General features: G+C 39.6%; 1 protein-coding gene across 10 annotated transcripts in view; it reads left to right on the top strand.

The window, feature by feature from the left end:
* LOC140191247 (EVI5-like protein) overlaps window positions 1-15,076 on the top strand; it is a 265,130-nt gene that overhangs the window by 221,545 nt on the left and 28,509 nt on the right. For 8 of the 10 annotated variants that reach the window (XM_072248473.1, XM_072248481.1, XM_072248479.1 and 5 more), the window contains 2 exons: window positions 1,409-1,504; window positions 13,122-13,217. In XM_072248473.1, coding sequence (XP_072104574.1) covers window positions 1,409-1,504; window positions 13,122-13,217 — 192 coding nt within the window. Of the gene's footprint in view, window positions 1-1,408; window positions 1,505-13,121; window positions 13,230-15,076 lie in introns of those variants that run through there. The other 2 variants (XM_072248482.1, XM_072248477.1) reach the window with 2 other exon arrangements.

Genomic DNA, 15,076 nt, shown 5'->3' with positions numbered 1-15,076 from the left:
GCAGAACTCATTCCTTTCCTTCAAAAATATGTGTACATCAGTTTTGTCCTTTAAAACATTAAATTGATTTTAAGAAAAAGTTATGCTCTCTATTCTTTGGTTAATCTTGTGCTTGAGATAGAATTTGTATTAAACTCTTAATAAAATGTTTAAAACATTAGCTAGAAATAGTGCTGAGTCTGCTTTGCTACCTGACAATCCTGTGATGTGCTTGAATGCTCAGCCAGTTTGAAATATTACAGCTTTTGACTTCAAGGATCCTTTCAAACTGATTCCTGCTGGCAACTGGATCAGAAAAGGGAAGCACACACCGCAGGCATCACCTGATTTTTAAAAAAATATATGAACAATGGTAAAATGTCGATACAGCATCACAAATTTACAAAACACTGTATTTACAGACTGTGATATCCTGAATATTGATTACATCTATTAATATTTTCAAAGGCCACTCCACCAAAAGAAATTTCAATTATAGTGCTTTGCAATCTGTGTGTATGATTTAGACATTTTCTATGGAAACCATATTCTATGATGGTCATTGATTAGAGTCAGTACATTTTTTTAATGTTGCTGGAGCTCTTCTGTTGAAAGCAAAGATTACTCAAGTACATTGTTTGGCATCTTGTATTCATAGATCAGGCATTGCCACATGTACCAATAAGGAAATTAAAGGAAAGTAGTCATTGATATAATGGTAAATTTAGTTGAGGTCAGCCATTGCCATTTCTGAGTTTGTTAATTAAGAAAATGTTTCTCATCACTACAGGTAATTAATTCTTCAAATTAATACAAATTTTAACTTGTAATTCCACATTTTAAAGTATTAAGTGTATTGTCCTTTGCTTGGACAAATGTATCTCACTGTTGCTCCTATATTTGTCTGTCACTGGTTTGACTTAAAACCCCTTGTCTTGTTCTGAGTCTGAATTTTCTGGATATTTCTTTTGAGGCAGGGTGTTCAGTGGGGAAATTAAAGTGGATTTTTGGTGTCTGTGGTTGAACACTGCTTGGAAAGTTGTCTGCTATTGATCTCAAATGAAGAAGTTTTCACAGGGCATGGTTCATGTAGGGGAAAAGAGGTTGATTGGAATATCAGAACTCATAAGTTCTATCTGCTACTGTGTGTAATAATCTCTAAAGAAAAAGTTCCCAGTTTGTTTATGTATTATTGGGAGAAATGAATTGCTGTACAAAGCAACAGTTGCTTCCATTGTCAATATTCTTCCAATTTTGCCATGTTTCTTTTAAACACGAGAGTAAGCGCACAATGAAGAATGGAACTCCTTGTTTAAAGGAAAGATCTTCAATGTCTCCTCTGTACTTTAAATGGCTTGTAATTTAACACTGGCACTACCTCCTGTCTTTGTCACTGGAATAATCTGTGATATCTCACTGCCCACACTAGAACAAGGAGGAGGTTATGGCCATACGGTTTCGGGAAGCAGATAGCATTGCAGCCATTGCTGAACTCCGCCAGCGTATTGCTGAACTGGAAATCCAGGTACAATTGATTGTATATGTGTGTTGTGACCATTGTTGTTCTGTCTGAACTGCATCTTGTTACTTGTCGCCTTGTGGTCACTATCACCAGCATGCATCTGTCAAAAGACATGCTGCAACACTCCTTGGCATCGATCATCAGTGTTGCCCCATCTTGGTTAGTCTTTGTGAACTTGCATCAATCTGTCCTGCTTGTTTTGTCCCAGTTGTTACCTCTTGTTTCCGGTACAATTGCATTCTGTACATCTGATGATAATACAGGCTTTCCACCTTGTCTTTCACTGCTGATGTAGAGAGTTGAATGTAAGCTAAATGCCAGTGGTATTAAGATGGACAATCCTCAATTTGTTCCAAACTTCCACCTACCTCCTGTCTAGCATTTAATAAATATTTCACTCCTCTGTAGTATGAGAGTTCTGTTTAACTCTTCATGCTCTGCAGATTCATGTTCTGAAGTCTTGTATAGTTTTAGACAACAATGTATGTTCATATTTTAGTTAATTGCTGACAAAGTTCAACATCAGCATTGGATCAGTGAGGTTTCTTTTATTTTAACTCAACAAGGAAGTGAACCAAAAAGCTCACCACATCTGGTCAATCACTTGCTACTTAAAGTATGTCTGTGAAGATAAATACTCGTTTTTTTTCCTTTATAATCAGTGAAACAAGGTGGTATTGGCAGTGTTGCTGGCAGGGGGTTATTGTGCCCAATGTAAGTATTAGGAATAGTACATAAACCAAACAATTAGTTAAATATTCTACTTAAAAGCCAGTACATAATCTTCCAGGCCTTTAGGAGTTTCCAGTTTAAGCCACTTGATTGGTCCATTCAACTGATTTGTTTTAATGTATGTGAACACTGTACTAAAGGTAGCCATATTGATGTATTCACGATGCTGTTACAGTCCTTGCAATGTGTCTGTACTGGTCTCATGGTTATTTAACTCATAACCAGGACTATAAATTACCATCAGCCAGTTGAACTGGTGATGTATGCATATATGTGCTGCCCAATACTTGCCTTTCTAGATGTGTGTAACGTGATACTTGACTTTTGTGCTGAATGCTGTGTTCCATGACATTTAACCGGTTTAGCCTCAGTTGCGTGACACTTAACAATTTAGGCCGTTGTAGTGTTCCCTAGCAGACATTGTGAAAGTGTATGGAAATCAAATCTCCATGTGAAAAGAAAGAGGTACCAAAAGTAAACCAGTCAGCCGGAAGCTGACAGAATGATTAATAAAGCAAAAGAAGGAAATGACATACAACATATCTTATATAACAGAAGGGAAGATTTCTATCAGGCATTCTTTAACAGAGCTATTTAACTGTACGGATGATAGTGTCAGTGTAATGAGCAGGCTGGAACTGATGAACTAACCCACCAGAATCTTCATAGGGGATTATCGTCAATTAAAAGATTAAACTAAGTGTGTTGATACTCTGGAGTTTGGAAGAATGAGAGATAATTTATCATTGAAATATATAAGATCTTGGGTCCTTTGGTACAGTAGATGCTGTGAGAATAATTCCATTCATAGGGGAGTTTAGAACTAGAAGACATTGTTTCAGGATAGGGGGAAGATTTTTTTTTTAACATAATGGTTCTTTGAAACTCTCAAGCCCCAAACTGTAGATACAAAGTAATTGATTTATCCAATGTCAAGAGAGTTTTCTGGTCCATCGTGCAGTTGAAATTTATAGGCATCAAATAGATAGGTGAAGGTCAAAGATAAGAGCAACAACACCTCACTGGCAGAGCAGACTATTTGAATTGTTTAGCTGATTTATATTGTAATATATTTAAAATTTTTCTTTTGAAAATATTTGCTTTTTCCATCATGAAAAGCTTTGAAAGATACAAGATGCATCATTGTTTTTGTAGAAAGTTCCACATATTAATTACCCGATTTTAATGTTCTAATATCACTTGTAGTTTTTGTAGTGACCTGTATGCCTTCCGCCATTGTTTGCTCACTGATTTAAAAAAGGATATTTTCTATGTTTTTTCTATGATTTTTTTCTCGTTTTCTTCGTCAAAATCCATCATAATTTTGAAGATCCTTATCGCATCTTTGAATATCTATCTCTGCAAAGTAATCCTTCTTCCCTTACCATAACTGAACCCTCTGACACAATATATTTTTGAATTTCTTCTCTCTGCTCTAGATACTCTGAAGTAAGATGCTCAAACCTCAGCAGTGTTCTAACTGCAGTTCTAACAAGTTTTGTCAAAGAAGTAAGATGTGGTTTAAAGGCTGAGAAATACTGAATCTTTGCAAAGTTGAGTTTTAAAGAGAAACTGTGTAGAGCAAACAGGCGAAATGCTCATGGTTGGAGCAACAAGGCTTTGTGCTTCCTCAAATGTCAACCAATATACTGGCAAGCATTTGCAATCTAAATTTTTTGCTATGAACTTCCTCATTTCACTGCACAATCTTAGAATCTCTGTAATATCTGACTCTAATGTGAGTTGTTAAGTCATTTGCCACATTGCTGCATTTGGTGAACAGGCTTTTTAGCTTATCACACATTGCATGTGCTGCACATCTAGGGAACCAAACCTCATGCATTCCGTTGGTTTGGTGAGATCATCACACAAATAAGTAGCGTTGAGCTTATTTCTAAAATTTTTTTTTAAAGAGTTGAAAATCTGGATGTCAATGAGTATAAAAGTTTTGTGTGAAATTGTTTCAGAAGGCTTCACGGTATGTGCTGTTAACTTAACCACACTGAAACTTTCTGAGCTGTGCAGTCAAATTGAAAGAAATATCAGAGGAGATGAATATTTCCCAAATACCAAAAAAATTGCAGTAGTTTAACATTCTCATTAAATCTGTTTCTCTGGAGCATCATGTGCCCCCAGATGATATTTATTCTTGATCTGAGAAGTAATACACTGGAAAGAATGAACTTGTATTTCTGTACAAAGGTCCCGTGGTCCCTGTGTGCTTTTTTGCAGAAAATAAAGCACCTTCTGAAGTGTAGTCCCCAGTATAAAGTAGGAAATACACCAGTCAAGATTTTTCTGCTCCATTTTATAGACTGATTCAAGGTTTTAGAAGAGAGATGAGAAAATTTCTGGGCTTGCTATATGGAGGAGCAAAGCAGGTCCAGTCAATTGAAGAAATTAATCTGAGGCCGTGCACAGCCTCCTTATTGAACAAATGGGCCAACAGAACTCTTTAAAAAATGTTGAGAATATATCCTGACATTGCTACCATCATTTGTTTCAACATCACTAACACAGATAATTTGATCATTATCACTTAGGCCTTTGTGGGTACTTGCTGCAAAGTCGTTGAGGACAATCTACATTTCTACAGTGCCTACAGTTCAAGAAGATTGGGAGGTTCCTTTAGCAGATCCTGAGATGGTGAACTGCACCACAACCAGTATCTTGATTGGTATCTGGTCCCAGTTTTTACTGCCTTGCATTGAAGTATGTGGTGCAATTGCCATGGATGGAAATTTCTGTAAAATTGTCTTCTGCAGATTCTGAGATTGTGTACGTAGTAAAGCTGGCCTTTCCTGCAAAAAAAAGCTTACAATCATGGAACTGAATAGAGGGATAGAATTTTCTTTAAAGCCTTTGGAAGCTAAACTTTCAGATACTCCAAGCAAAGTTTCATCTAGAAAAATCATTCCCATCCATCCTCACCAGCTAAGAAATCCTTTGGATATTTGGCATGTCAGAATAGTTTAAAAACTATTTAACTATTTCTGAAAGTGAGTGTTTATTGCATTATTATGGGAGTCAATTTTCAATTATTGTTTGTCAACTGAGGAAGTTTAATTGCAATGTGATTTATCTTACCATTGCTAATTTCCCTTTGTAATTCCCCACCAAACTAATTAAGCTGCAGACATTTTATATTCATAAATCAACACTCTAATTGAAGAGAAGTAATTTGTATTTCAGATTTGATGTAGTCTCAGGGAACGGATGTTATGTCATAAATTTGTAAGATTATGTGCACTGTCCTTCACTTTCTCACATTTTTTCTTTCTCATAGAGGTCATAGCACAGAAACACACACTTTGTCATATCTAGACTGTCCTGAGTCATTAATCTACCTAGTTCCACCAACATGCACCCAGACCACAACCTTCTATACTCCTCCCATCTATGTACCTATCCAAGTTTGTCTTCAGTGTTGAAATTGACTTCACACCACTTGTACTGGCAGCTGATTGCACACTCCCACCATCCTCTGACTGAATAAGTTACCCTTAAACATTTCACCTTTCACCCTTAACCCATGACCTCCAGTTGCGGTTTCTCCTCAATCTTCTAGATTCTAGGAAATAAGGTCCTAACCTATTCTACCTTTCCCTATAACTCAGGTCTTTCAGACTCAACAGCGTCCTTGTAAATTTTCTTTGCAGTCTTTCGATCTTATTAACCTACATCTTTCTTGTAGGTAGATGACCGGAACTGGATATAGTACTCTGAAATAGGCCTCAGCAACATCTTATACCATTTCAAAATAACATATAAACCCCTATACTGAATAAATTGATTTATGAATACCAATGTATCAAAAGCTTTCTTTACGACCCTATCTACTTGTGATGCCACTTCCAAAGAATTATAAATTTGTATTCCCAGATCGCTCTGTTCACCCACACTCCTCAGTGCCCTATCGTTCACCGTGTAAGACCTACCCTGTTTAGTCCTCCCAAAGTGCAACCTGAAATATTGATGTCAGAGATGGAAAGGGTGATTTGGAGTCTAAAAGTCAAAAAGGCGGCCGGTGAAGATAAGATTTCCACTGAAATTCTGAAATCACTTGGTCCGAAGGGAAAAACGAACCTTTTAGCGATATTAAACAACAGTTATATGACAGGAAATCTTCCGGAGGACTTTTTCAAATCAGTATTTATTGCCTTACCAAAAAAGCCAAGGATGATAAAATGTAACGAACACAGGACGATAAGCATAATGCCTCATTGTGTCAAGCTACTGTTGAAAATAGTGTTCGACAGAGTGAAAGGTACAATCAGCGATGAAATTGGAGAAACACAGTTTGACTCAGGAACAAGGGAAGGAATTTGGCAATGAGAAACATCATGAAGAGATTCATTGAGGCACAAAAGACTATCTACTTATGCTTTATTGACTATGAAAAGGCTTTTGATAAAGTAAGACACGAGAAAGTAATAGAGGTGCTGAACAAATACGATCTGGGATGGGAGAATATGCAGATAATAAGGAACTTGTATTGGAAACAGAAAGCGGCAGTCAGGGTAGAAAATGAGCTATCACCAAGGGCATGTATTAAACCAGGCATAAGGCAAGGCTGTGTTGGTTCACCGGATTTGTTCAACCTCTACGGAGAATGGATTTTTCGGGAATGCGACCATCAGGAGACAGGTATTCCAATCGGAGGCCAGAAGAAGGATAACATCAGGTATGCGGACGACACTGCGTTGTTAGCTGACAGCGAATGCGAACTGCAAATTATGCTGAATAAAGTGAATGAGAAAAGCCTTGACTACAGACTTAAAACCAACCCTAAGAAAACAAAATCAATGGTGGTAAGCAAAACAAACACTAAAGACTCATTCATGATGGTATCGTTACAAGTGAATGGACAAGACATTGAACAGGTGCAAAAGTTTGAATATCTTGGCAGTTGTCTGACAGATGACGGGGGATGTGAAGTTGAGATCAGAAGAGAATAGGTATGGCTAAGACCCAGTTCATGAAGCTAAAAGATCTACTATGCAATCGGAAGGTAGACGTCCAAAGTAGAATCTGCTTCCTCGAGTGTTATGTATGGTCAGTGCTGAGGTATGGATCAGAAACATGGACCCTGAAGAAGGATGACGTGAAATAAATTAATGCTTTTGAAATGTGGTGCAATCGACTAACGTTTAAGATCAGCTGGGTAGAGAAAGTTTCAGATGAGAGGGTTTTGTCCGAAGTTGATAGACCACAGATATTGCTGGAGAAGATTATGAAGTTAAAAGTTGCTTATTGTGGACATGTTACGCAGACAGGTAACAGCTTGTTGGACTTGCTATATGGAAAGGTGGAGGGAAAGAAAGGAAGAGGAAGGCAAAGAACAACGTGGCTGGATAACATCAAGGATTGGACCAAGCTGGACAAGACTAGGGATATTGTGGACAAGTATCGGGACAGAACCGCGTGGAGGGAAATCGTCTGCCAACTGGAGATTCCAAATGCAACCTAATGACGACAAAGTGCAACACCTCACATTTGTCTGCATTAAATTCCATCTGCCATTTTCAGCCCACTTTTCCAACTGGTCCAGAAGTTGCTGCAAGCTTTGATAGTCTTCCTCACTATCCACTACATCTCCAATGTTGTTGTTATTGACAAATTTGCTGATCCAGTTTACCACATTATGATCCAGATCATTTACATAATTGACAAACAGCATTGGGCCCAGCACCAATTCCTGCAGCAATACCACTAGTCTCAGGCCTCCAGTGAGAAAGTCAACCATCTATACCCACTCTCTGGCTTCTTCTGCAAAGCCAATTCCAGTGTACTTCCTCATCTTGAATGCCAAGCAACTGAACCATCTTGACCAACCTGCCAAGCGGGACTTTGTCAAAGGTTTTGCTGAAGTTCATGTTGACAACATCCACTGCTTTGCCTTCATCAACTGTGGTAGTAACTTTCTCAAAACTCTAAGATTAGTTAGACATGACTTGCCACAGTTAAAACCACTTTGGCCATCCCTAATCAGTCTCTGTCTCTCCAAATACTAAATACTCTCCAAATCTAGTCCCTTAGAATACCTTTCCTACTTCTGATGTCAGGCTCCCCGGCCGATAATTTCCTGGCTTATTAGAGCCTTTGTTAAACAATGGCTCTTGTTTCTCTTGCTGTGCTGCTCTCTGCTTTTGTTTCTTAATTGTTGTTTCTCACAAATGAGAAAAAGCTGATGTGTTGGGTTTTTTTTAAATTTGTTGGAAAGCTGCCGCTGTAATACTGCTGTTGAAGAAAAGGAGAGGAACAGAATGAAGCTAATCTTTGGTCTGTCAAATGTCCTAGAAAGATGGGAAGGTGAGACAGTGCAGAAGTTTACCTAGAATAGTTACAGGAATGGTACACTTCAGTGAAAAAATAGAGCCAAAAGTATGTGATTTTCCAATTTCCATTCTAAATATTTATAGTATGCATATTACAAAAAAAATTAAAGTGCCGTGCAGTTTTCAGGATACGTCAAAGTTTCCTGTTCGGAACAATAGTTGGTCCGCGCAACTTTAAAAACAAAATGGAGGGAAAGTTGATTAAGATGCTGTAGACTATGGAAAAGGAAAGATTTGCTTTTTTTAAAGGATAGGTGACTAAGGTTAAAGGGTTTGGTCAAGAGATGCCAAAGAAATTTGAGCAACATGCAGTCAGAGGTAATGCCCTGTAATTTTCTGTCTACAAGTTGGATAAGTAAAGATGACCACTGACTGCAAAAGGGAATTGGATGGGCATTTGAGCTAAATAATTGCGTAGCCATGGTGAAAGAGTAAGAGGATGGACTGGCTAGATTGTTCTATAGAGAAACAGAGTGCACTAGTTGGGTCAAATGGCATCCTCCACTCCCATAATGACGATATGTCAAGCCCATACAGAACAGTCAGAATAGATTATGGGGTGATCCATCTGTAGGAAGAATGTTTACCAGATAAGTAGTGATGAGGATGAATTTCTTTCCACAGAGCCTTCAGAGTTTTCTTGTGCAAGTCAGGACAAGTCAGGAGAGCAAGCTGTTATTCATGCAGCAAGCTCCCCCCTTCCACTTAGCTAATGAATCCAACGGAACGGCAACGATCTATACAGTTTGGCATCACAGGAGTTGCCAGTCAGCTTTGAACTCAATACAGGACTGGCTTTGGGACTTCAGCTCCAGATTTTTCCTTGACATTTACTCCCGAAGCCTCCCCCCATGAGTGGGTAGAGCTGCAAGGCAGCAGAGGTTGGAGATCAGAGTTTTCCTCCTCCGAGATGAACTGCCAACCACGACTGACGAGCCCCATCAGCCCAGAGCAACTGGCTTTAACGTGCTAGTAATCTGCCTTTGCCCTTTCTCCCGTCAATAGAAATGGTTCCACTGGGCTTTGTAGATAAGCCGCATGTGAAGGCCGGGAGCTGGACTTAGTTGTTAGAGGCGATTTGAGGTGCCTGCCACTGGGGGTGGGTTCTGTGGAACTGATCAGATTAGTCCAATTATAGTCTTGCAGAAAGGCAGATAAAATTCGAGTGCTGTTTCCCCAACTCCTGCTATCTCTTGCGCTTTTCTGTTTCTGTCCATTAAATTTACTTCTCTTTTGTAGCCAGCCAACAATTCCCACATTGACTGGACTGAGAGTAACTACTGAAGCATAACCACAAAATTCGCACATTTTACTAACAGAGTGCTGGACAATCTGCTGGCTTGCCAGCTGCATGTGCCTTAGTTACCTGCAGGAACTGCAGTCCCTCATATCAGGCCCTCCTCTTAATGAGTCGAGTTTCATGTGTCTGTCATCAGCACTATACCATGATGTCAAGTATTGTCTGTGTTTGTTCCTCATGACTAAAGACTGAATTCCGGCATTTTGGCCTTGGTATTTGAGTATATTAAAGTCTGGTCAATGTTGCAAATGAGCAAAAAGTTGATTTTTGAAAAAGGTTACTGAAAGCCTGAACAGCCTGCTTAAGGTGTCTGAGAAACTCATTGTCAGTAATGGAAGGCTGATCAGCCCAGCCAGGTAAGTACAAAACCAGGTTTGTGTGGCAATTGATTGCTAATTTAAACAATCAGTCAATTCCTTCGTATGTCAGTGAATCAATTTGAAGAAACCTTGCAAAGTGAACTCGCTTAACTCTATTATCTGCGCAAGTTTAACAATAATTGCAGAATGTGACATGATTTTAAGAATATGTTTTGACTTTAATGTTTGTTTGTTTAATATGTAATTATTCCATACTGTCTGCAGTATAACTGACAGTGTTACTAGAAAAGCTGCAGTTTTTCTTCTGAGTAATTAATCCAATGAGCTTCTATTGGAAGCAACACACATCAAAGTTGCTGGTGAACGCAGCAGACCAGGCAGCATCTCTAGGAAGAGGTACAGTCGACGTTTCAGGCCGAGACCCTTCGTCAGGACTTCTGTTGGAATATGACTTTGGTATTGGTTTGAATCAGGGATTCCTGATATGAGGTTAAACTACTCTGCACTATCGGGATTAATACAGTTGAAAACATTTGGTTAGCTACACTTGGGTCACACTGGAGTAGAAAAGGGAATAAAGGGAATTTAGGCTCACTCAAATGATGTAGGAAGTGAGGGGGTTTTGCCAGTATGGGGGGAGAAAGTTAAAAGCTGATGTTTTTTTTAATTCATATCATATTTTGCGATTGTTTCTACTGGTTGTAAATCAGTAAAACAAAGGCATAAACCAAAGATCATTGCTGGAAGAATGAAGAAGGAAGTTAGAGGAGGTGTTTTCACAGTGGTTTATTGTATCAGAAATCATGAGTGTGTTGAGACCAAGACTGTAAAATAGCATTTTTGCAGAGATCAAGAATGATAATTGCCCTCGTTGATAATTCACTTCATCTGCTTTAATTGCAGTTACCTCTTACACATTTTATTCTGATTTTCATTAGGGACATTACATTTAAATCATTGGACTCTGGCATCGTGCCAGAGGACTGGAAAATTGCAAATGTCATTCCATTCTTTAAGAAAGGAGGAAGGCAGCAGAAAGGAAATTATAAACCAGTTAGCCTGACCTCGGTGTTTGGAAAGATGTTAGAGTCAATTGTTAAGGATAAGGTGATGGTGTACTTGGTGACACAGGACCAGATAGGACAAAGTCAGCGTGGTTTCCTTCAGGGGAAATCCTGCCTGACAAATCTGTTGGAATTCTTTGAGGAGATTATAAGTAGGATAGATAAAGGGGATGCAGTGTATGTTGTGTATTTGGACTTTCAGAAGGCCTTTGACAAGGTGCCGCACATGAGGCTGCTTACCAAGTCAGGAGCCCGTGGTATTGCAGGAAAGTTACTAACATGGTTAGGGCATTGGCTGATTGGTAGGAGGCAGCAAGTGGGAATAAAAGGATCCCTGTCTGGTTGGCTGCCAGTGACGTGGTGTTCCGCAGGGGTTGACATTGGGACCACTTCTTTTTATGCTCTATATAAGTGATTTAGATGATGAGATAGATGGCTTTGTTGACAAGTTTACAGGTGATATGAAGATTGGTGGAGGGGCAGGTAGTGTTGAGGAAACAGGTAGGATGCAGAAGGACTTAAACAGATTCAGAGAATGGGCAGATGAAATATTATGTTGGAAAATGCATGGTCACGCACTTAAGTAGTAGAAATACATATGCGGACTATTTTTAAATGGGTTGAAAATCCAAAACTCTGAGATGCAGAGGGACTTGGGAGTCCTTGTGCAGAACACTCTAAAGGTTAACTTGCAGATTGAGTCATTGATGAGGAAGACAAATGCAATGTTAGCATTCATTTCAAGAAATCTAGAATACAAGAGCAAGGATGTGATGCTGAGGCTTTATAAGGCACTGGAGAGGCCTCACCTTCAGTTTTGTGAACAGTTTTGGGCTCCTCATCTTAGAAGAGATGTACTGGCATTAGAGAGGGTCCAGAGGAGGTTCACAAGGATGATTCCATGAATGAAGCAGTTATGATATGGAGAATGTTTGATGGCTCTTGGTCTGTACTCGCTGGAATTTAAAAGGATGAGGGGTGATCGCATTGAAACCTTTCGAATGTTGAAAGGCCTAGACAGAGTAGATGTGGAAAGAATGTTTCCCATGGTGGGAGAGTCTAGGACAAGAGGGCAAAGCCTCAGAATAGAGGACGCCCTTTCAAAATAGAGAAACAGAGAAATTTCTTTCATCAGAGGATGGTGAATTTGTGGAATTTGTTGCCACATGCAGCTGTGAAGGCCAGGTCGTTGGGTGTATTGAAGGCAGAAATTGATACGTTCTTGATTGGACATGGCATCAAAGGTTTTGGGGAGAAGGCTGGGAAATGGAGTTGAGGAGGGGAAAAAAGGGATCAGCAATGATTGAGTGGCGGAGCAGACTCAATGGACCAAATGGCCTATTCCGCTTCTATGTCTTATGGTCTTATGGTCTACATCAAAGAGACATTTTTAGTGTTATATAGGAGCATATCATATGATGTAGGTGAACATGGTTTCGTGACCATGATTATTCTTGGCAAATTTTTCTACAGGAGTGGTTTGTTGTTGCCTTCTTTTGGGTAGAGTCTTTATAAAATGGGTGACCCCAGCCATTATCAATACTCTTTAGCGATTGTCTACCTGGCTTGAGTAGACACATAACCAGGACATGATATGCAGTAGCTACTTATATGACCATCCACCACCTGCTCCCGTGGCTTCACATGACCCTGAATGGGAGGCTAAACAGGTGATACACCTTGCTCAGTGGCTAGTGGAGGGAAGGAGCACCTTGCACCTCCTTTGGTAGAGATGTATCACCACCCTGCCGCCCAACAGAGAGTAGTCTGGCTAATTCTGCACTTGAGTATTCCGAAAAGCAATTGCATTCTAAAAGGTATTTTTCCTTTAATCTGTTCTAATAGCTTGCTTGCTTTGCATTTCAGAGAGAAGAAGGAAGAATCCAGGGTCAACTGAACAGCTCCGATTCTAATCAGATTATTCGAGAACTAAAGGAACAGATCACAGAATTAAAAGCGGAGGTAAAGAAATGAATCTGCAGTAGCTATTGCAAATATCTGCTGCCATTAGCTGCATCAGTAGTAAATGAATCACTAAAGAACAGATGTTCCAAAATTCAGCATTCAACATAAACTCATTTTGCAGTAGTGGCCTCTGCCTCTATTTGCAGCTGGAAGTTTCTTAAACCTTGCTGTTACTACTGATATATAGAGTAATTACCAACACTTAATTGACACTGAACTTGTAGGCCAGAGTTTCTGCCTTGGCAACAATGCCAATATTGTGTCCAAAATTCTTACAAATTGTGTGGATTCAATTACAGCTCAAATATTCACTAACTTTCAGGGTGTATAATAATGTAATATATTTTTCCCACTAGGAATGCTCACTGTTGTATCTGGAATTAGTAGCTGATACAGTTTTATTATTACCTCTGAAAATGGGTACTCCCATGGACAAAGGATATCCAGTCTTCAATCTGTGAGCAAACCATGAAAGTGACTTAAAGTTACCATATTTTTTACAGCAGTCACTTTCTCAGTTGGTTAAATATATTTAATGCAGGAAAGATTTCAACTTCATGCTGGTGTGCCTCAGAAAAGAAGCAATTTCCCAAATCAGTATACCCTGTGGACAGGGACAGTTTATGGACAGGAACTGATTCAGGCAAGTTGAATCCTGAACCAAGGATAAATTGCATTATACTGTGCATTCCAACTCTAGCAGTGTAAAAGTACACTGTGAAGCCAATGTTCTTTTTTCAATGGTAGCAGGGATCCTGAAACCCATAATCCATGTTTGCTTTACTGTTTGTACTCTTTGTCTTAAGACTTTAATTACAATATCAAATCTTCTCTGTTAAAACTTTATCCTCATTCAAATGCAATCTGGATGACATCCCTCAAAAGCTTGCTTCTTGGACCTGTGAATGGCCTCTTCAGACAGGGAATGGAGGAGAACAATCAGGAAGCCCCAGGACTGATTCGCTTTGCACCCCCTCACCTTACTCACCAAGTACCCAAAAATCAGGAGCATCTGGCTGAAATTCAGTCAAACTTTGAGGAGCAGGGGCTGAAACTTCATATCCACCAGCAACACTTCTCCAAGAAATTGCAGGGAGCCAGGAATTTTAAAATACTGCACAAGACTGGTGTGTGTAGCATTCTTCATCCCCAGCCAGGTTCCCAATAGAAAAGGGAAATACACTATAAAGAGAGTACCCTGAAGACACCCCTTGTGATTAAATACCAGAATGGACCCTCCATAAGTTGTTTGGATGACAGTGGAGGACACGGAGTACAGACTACAGGAAAATGCCCCTGTTCAGTGTGGAATAGCATGCATCAGTTCGAGTTACATGGGATAAGTTCTTAGGTCCAATAAGCAATTTTGGACAAATGCATTGAGTTTGGTTGGGTTTGCCCCACACCAGTGAGTCCCTGCGATGTTCATTAGGATGGGACTGCTGCAGTTCCCATCTGCTTCAAAAGAATAACAATTATACCAGTCCCAGAAAGAGCAGGGTGACCTGCCGCAATGACTGTTGCGCAGTAGCACTCACATCTACTGTAATGAAGGGCTTTGAGAGATTGGTCATGGCCAGAATCAACTGCCTAAGCAAGGACCTGAACCCACTACAACTTGCCTATCTTCACAATAGTTCTTGCAATGAATGCAATGTCACTGGCTCTCCACCCAGTCTTGGATCCTCTGGACAATTGCATTACCTACGTTGGGCTGCTGTTTATTGATTACAGCTGAGCTTTCTTCACAATCATACCCTCAATTCTAATCAACAATCTCCAAAATCTGGGCCTCTGCACTTCCCTCTGCAACTGGGTCCTTGAATTCTTCACAGGAGACCATTGTCTGTGGGGAT

Source organism: Mobula birostris, chromosome 32, assembly GCF_030028105.1.
Source record: "Mobula birostris isolate sMobBir1 chromosome 32, sMobBir1.hap1, whole genome shotgun sequence".
Classification (NCBI taxonomy): Eukaryota; Metazoa; Chordata; class Chondrichthyes; order Myliobatiformes; family Myliobatidae; genus Mobula; species Mobula birostris.
Note: the sequence above shows the minus strand (reverse complement) of the source record. Positions and strands in the feature narration are given on the sequence as shown.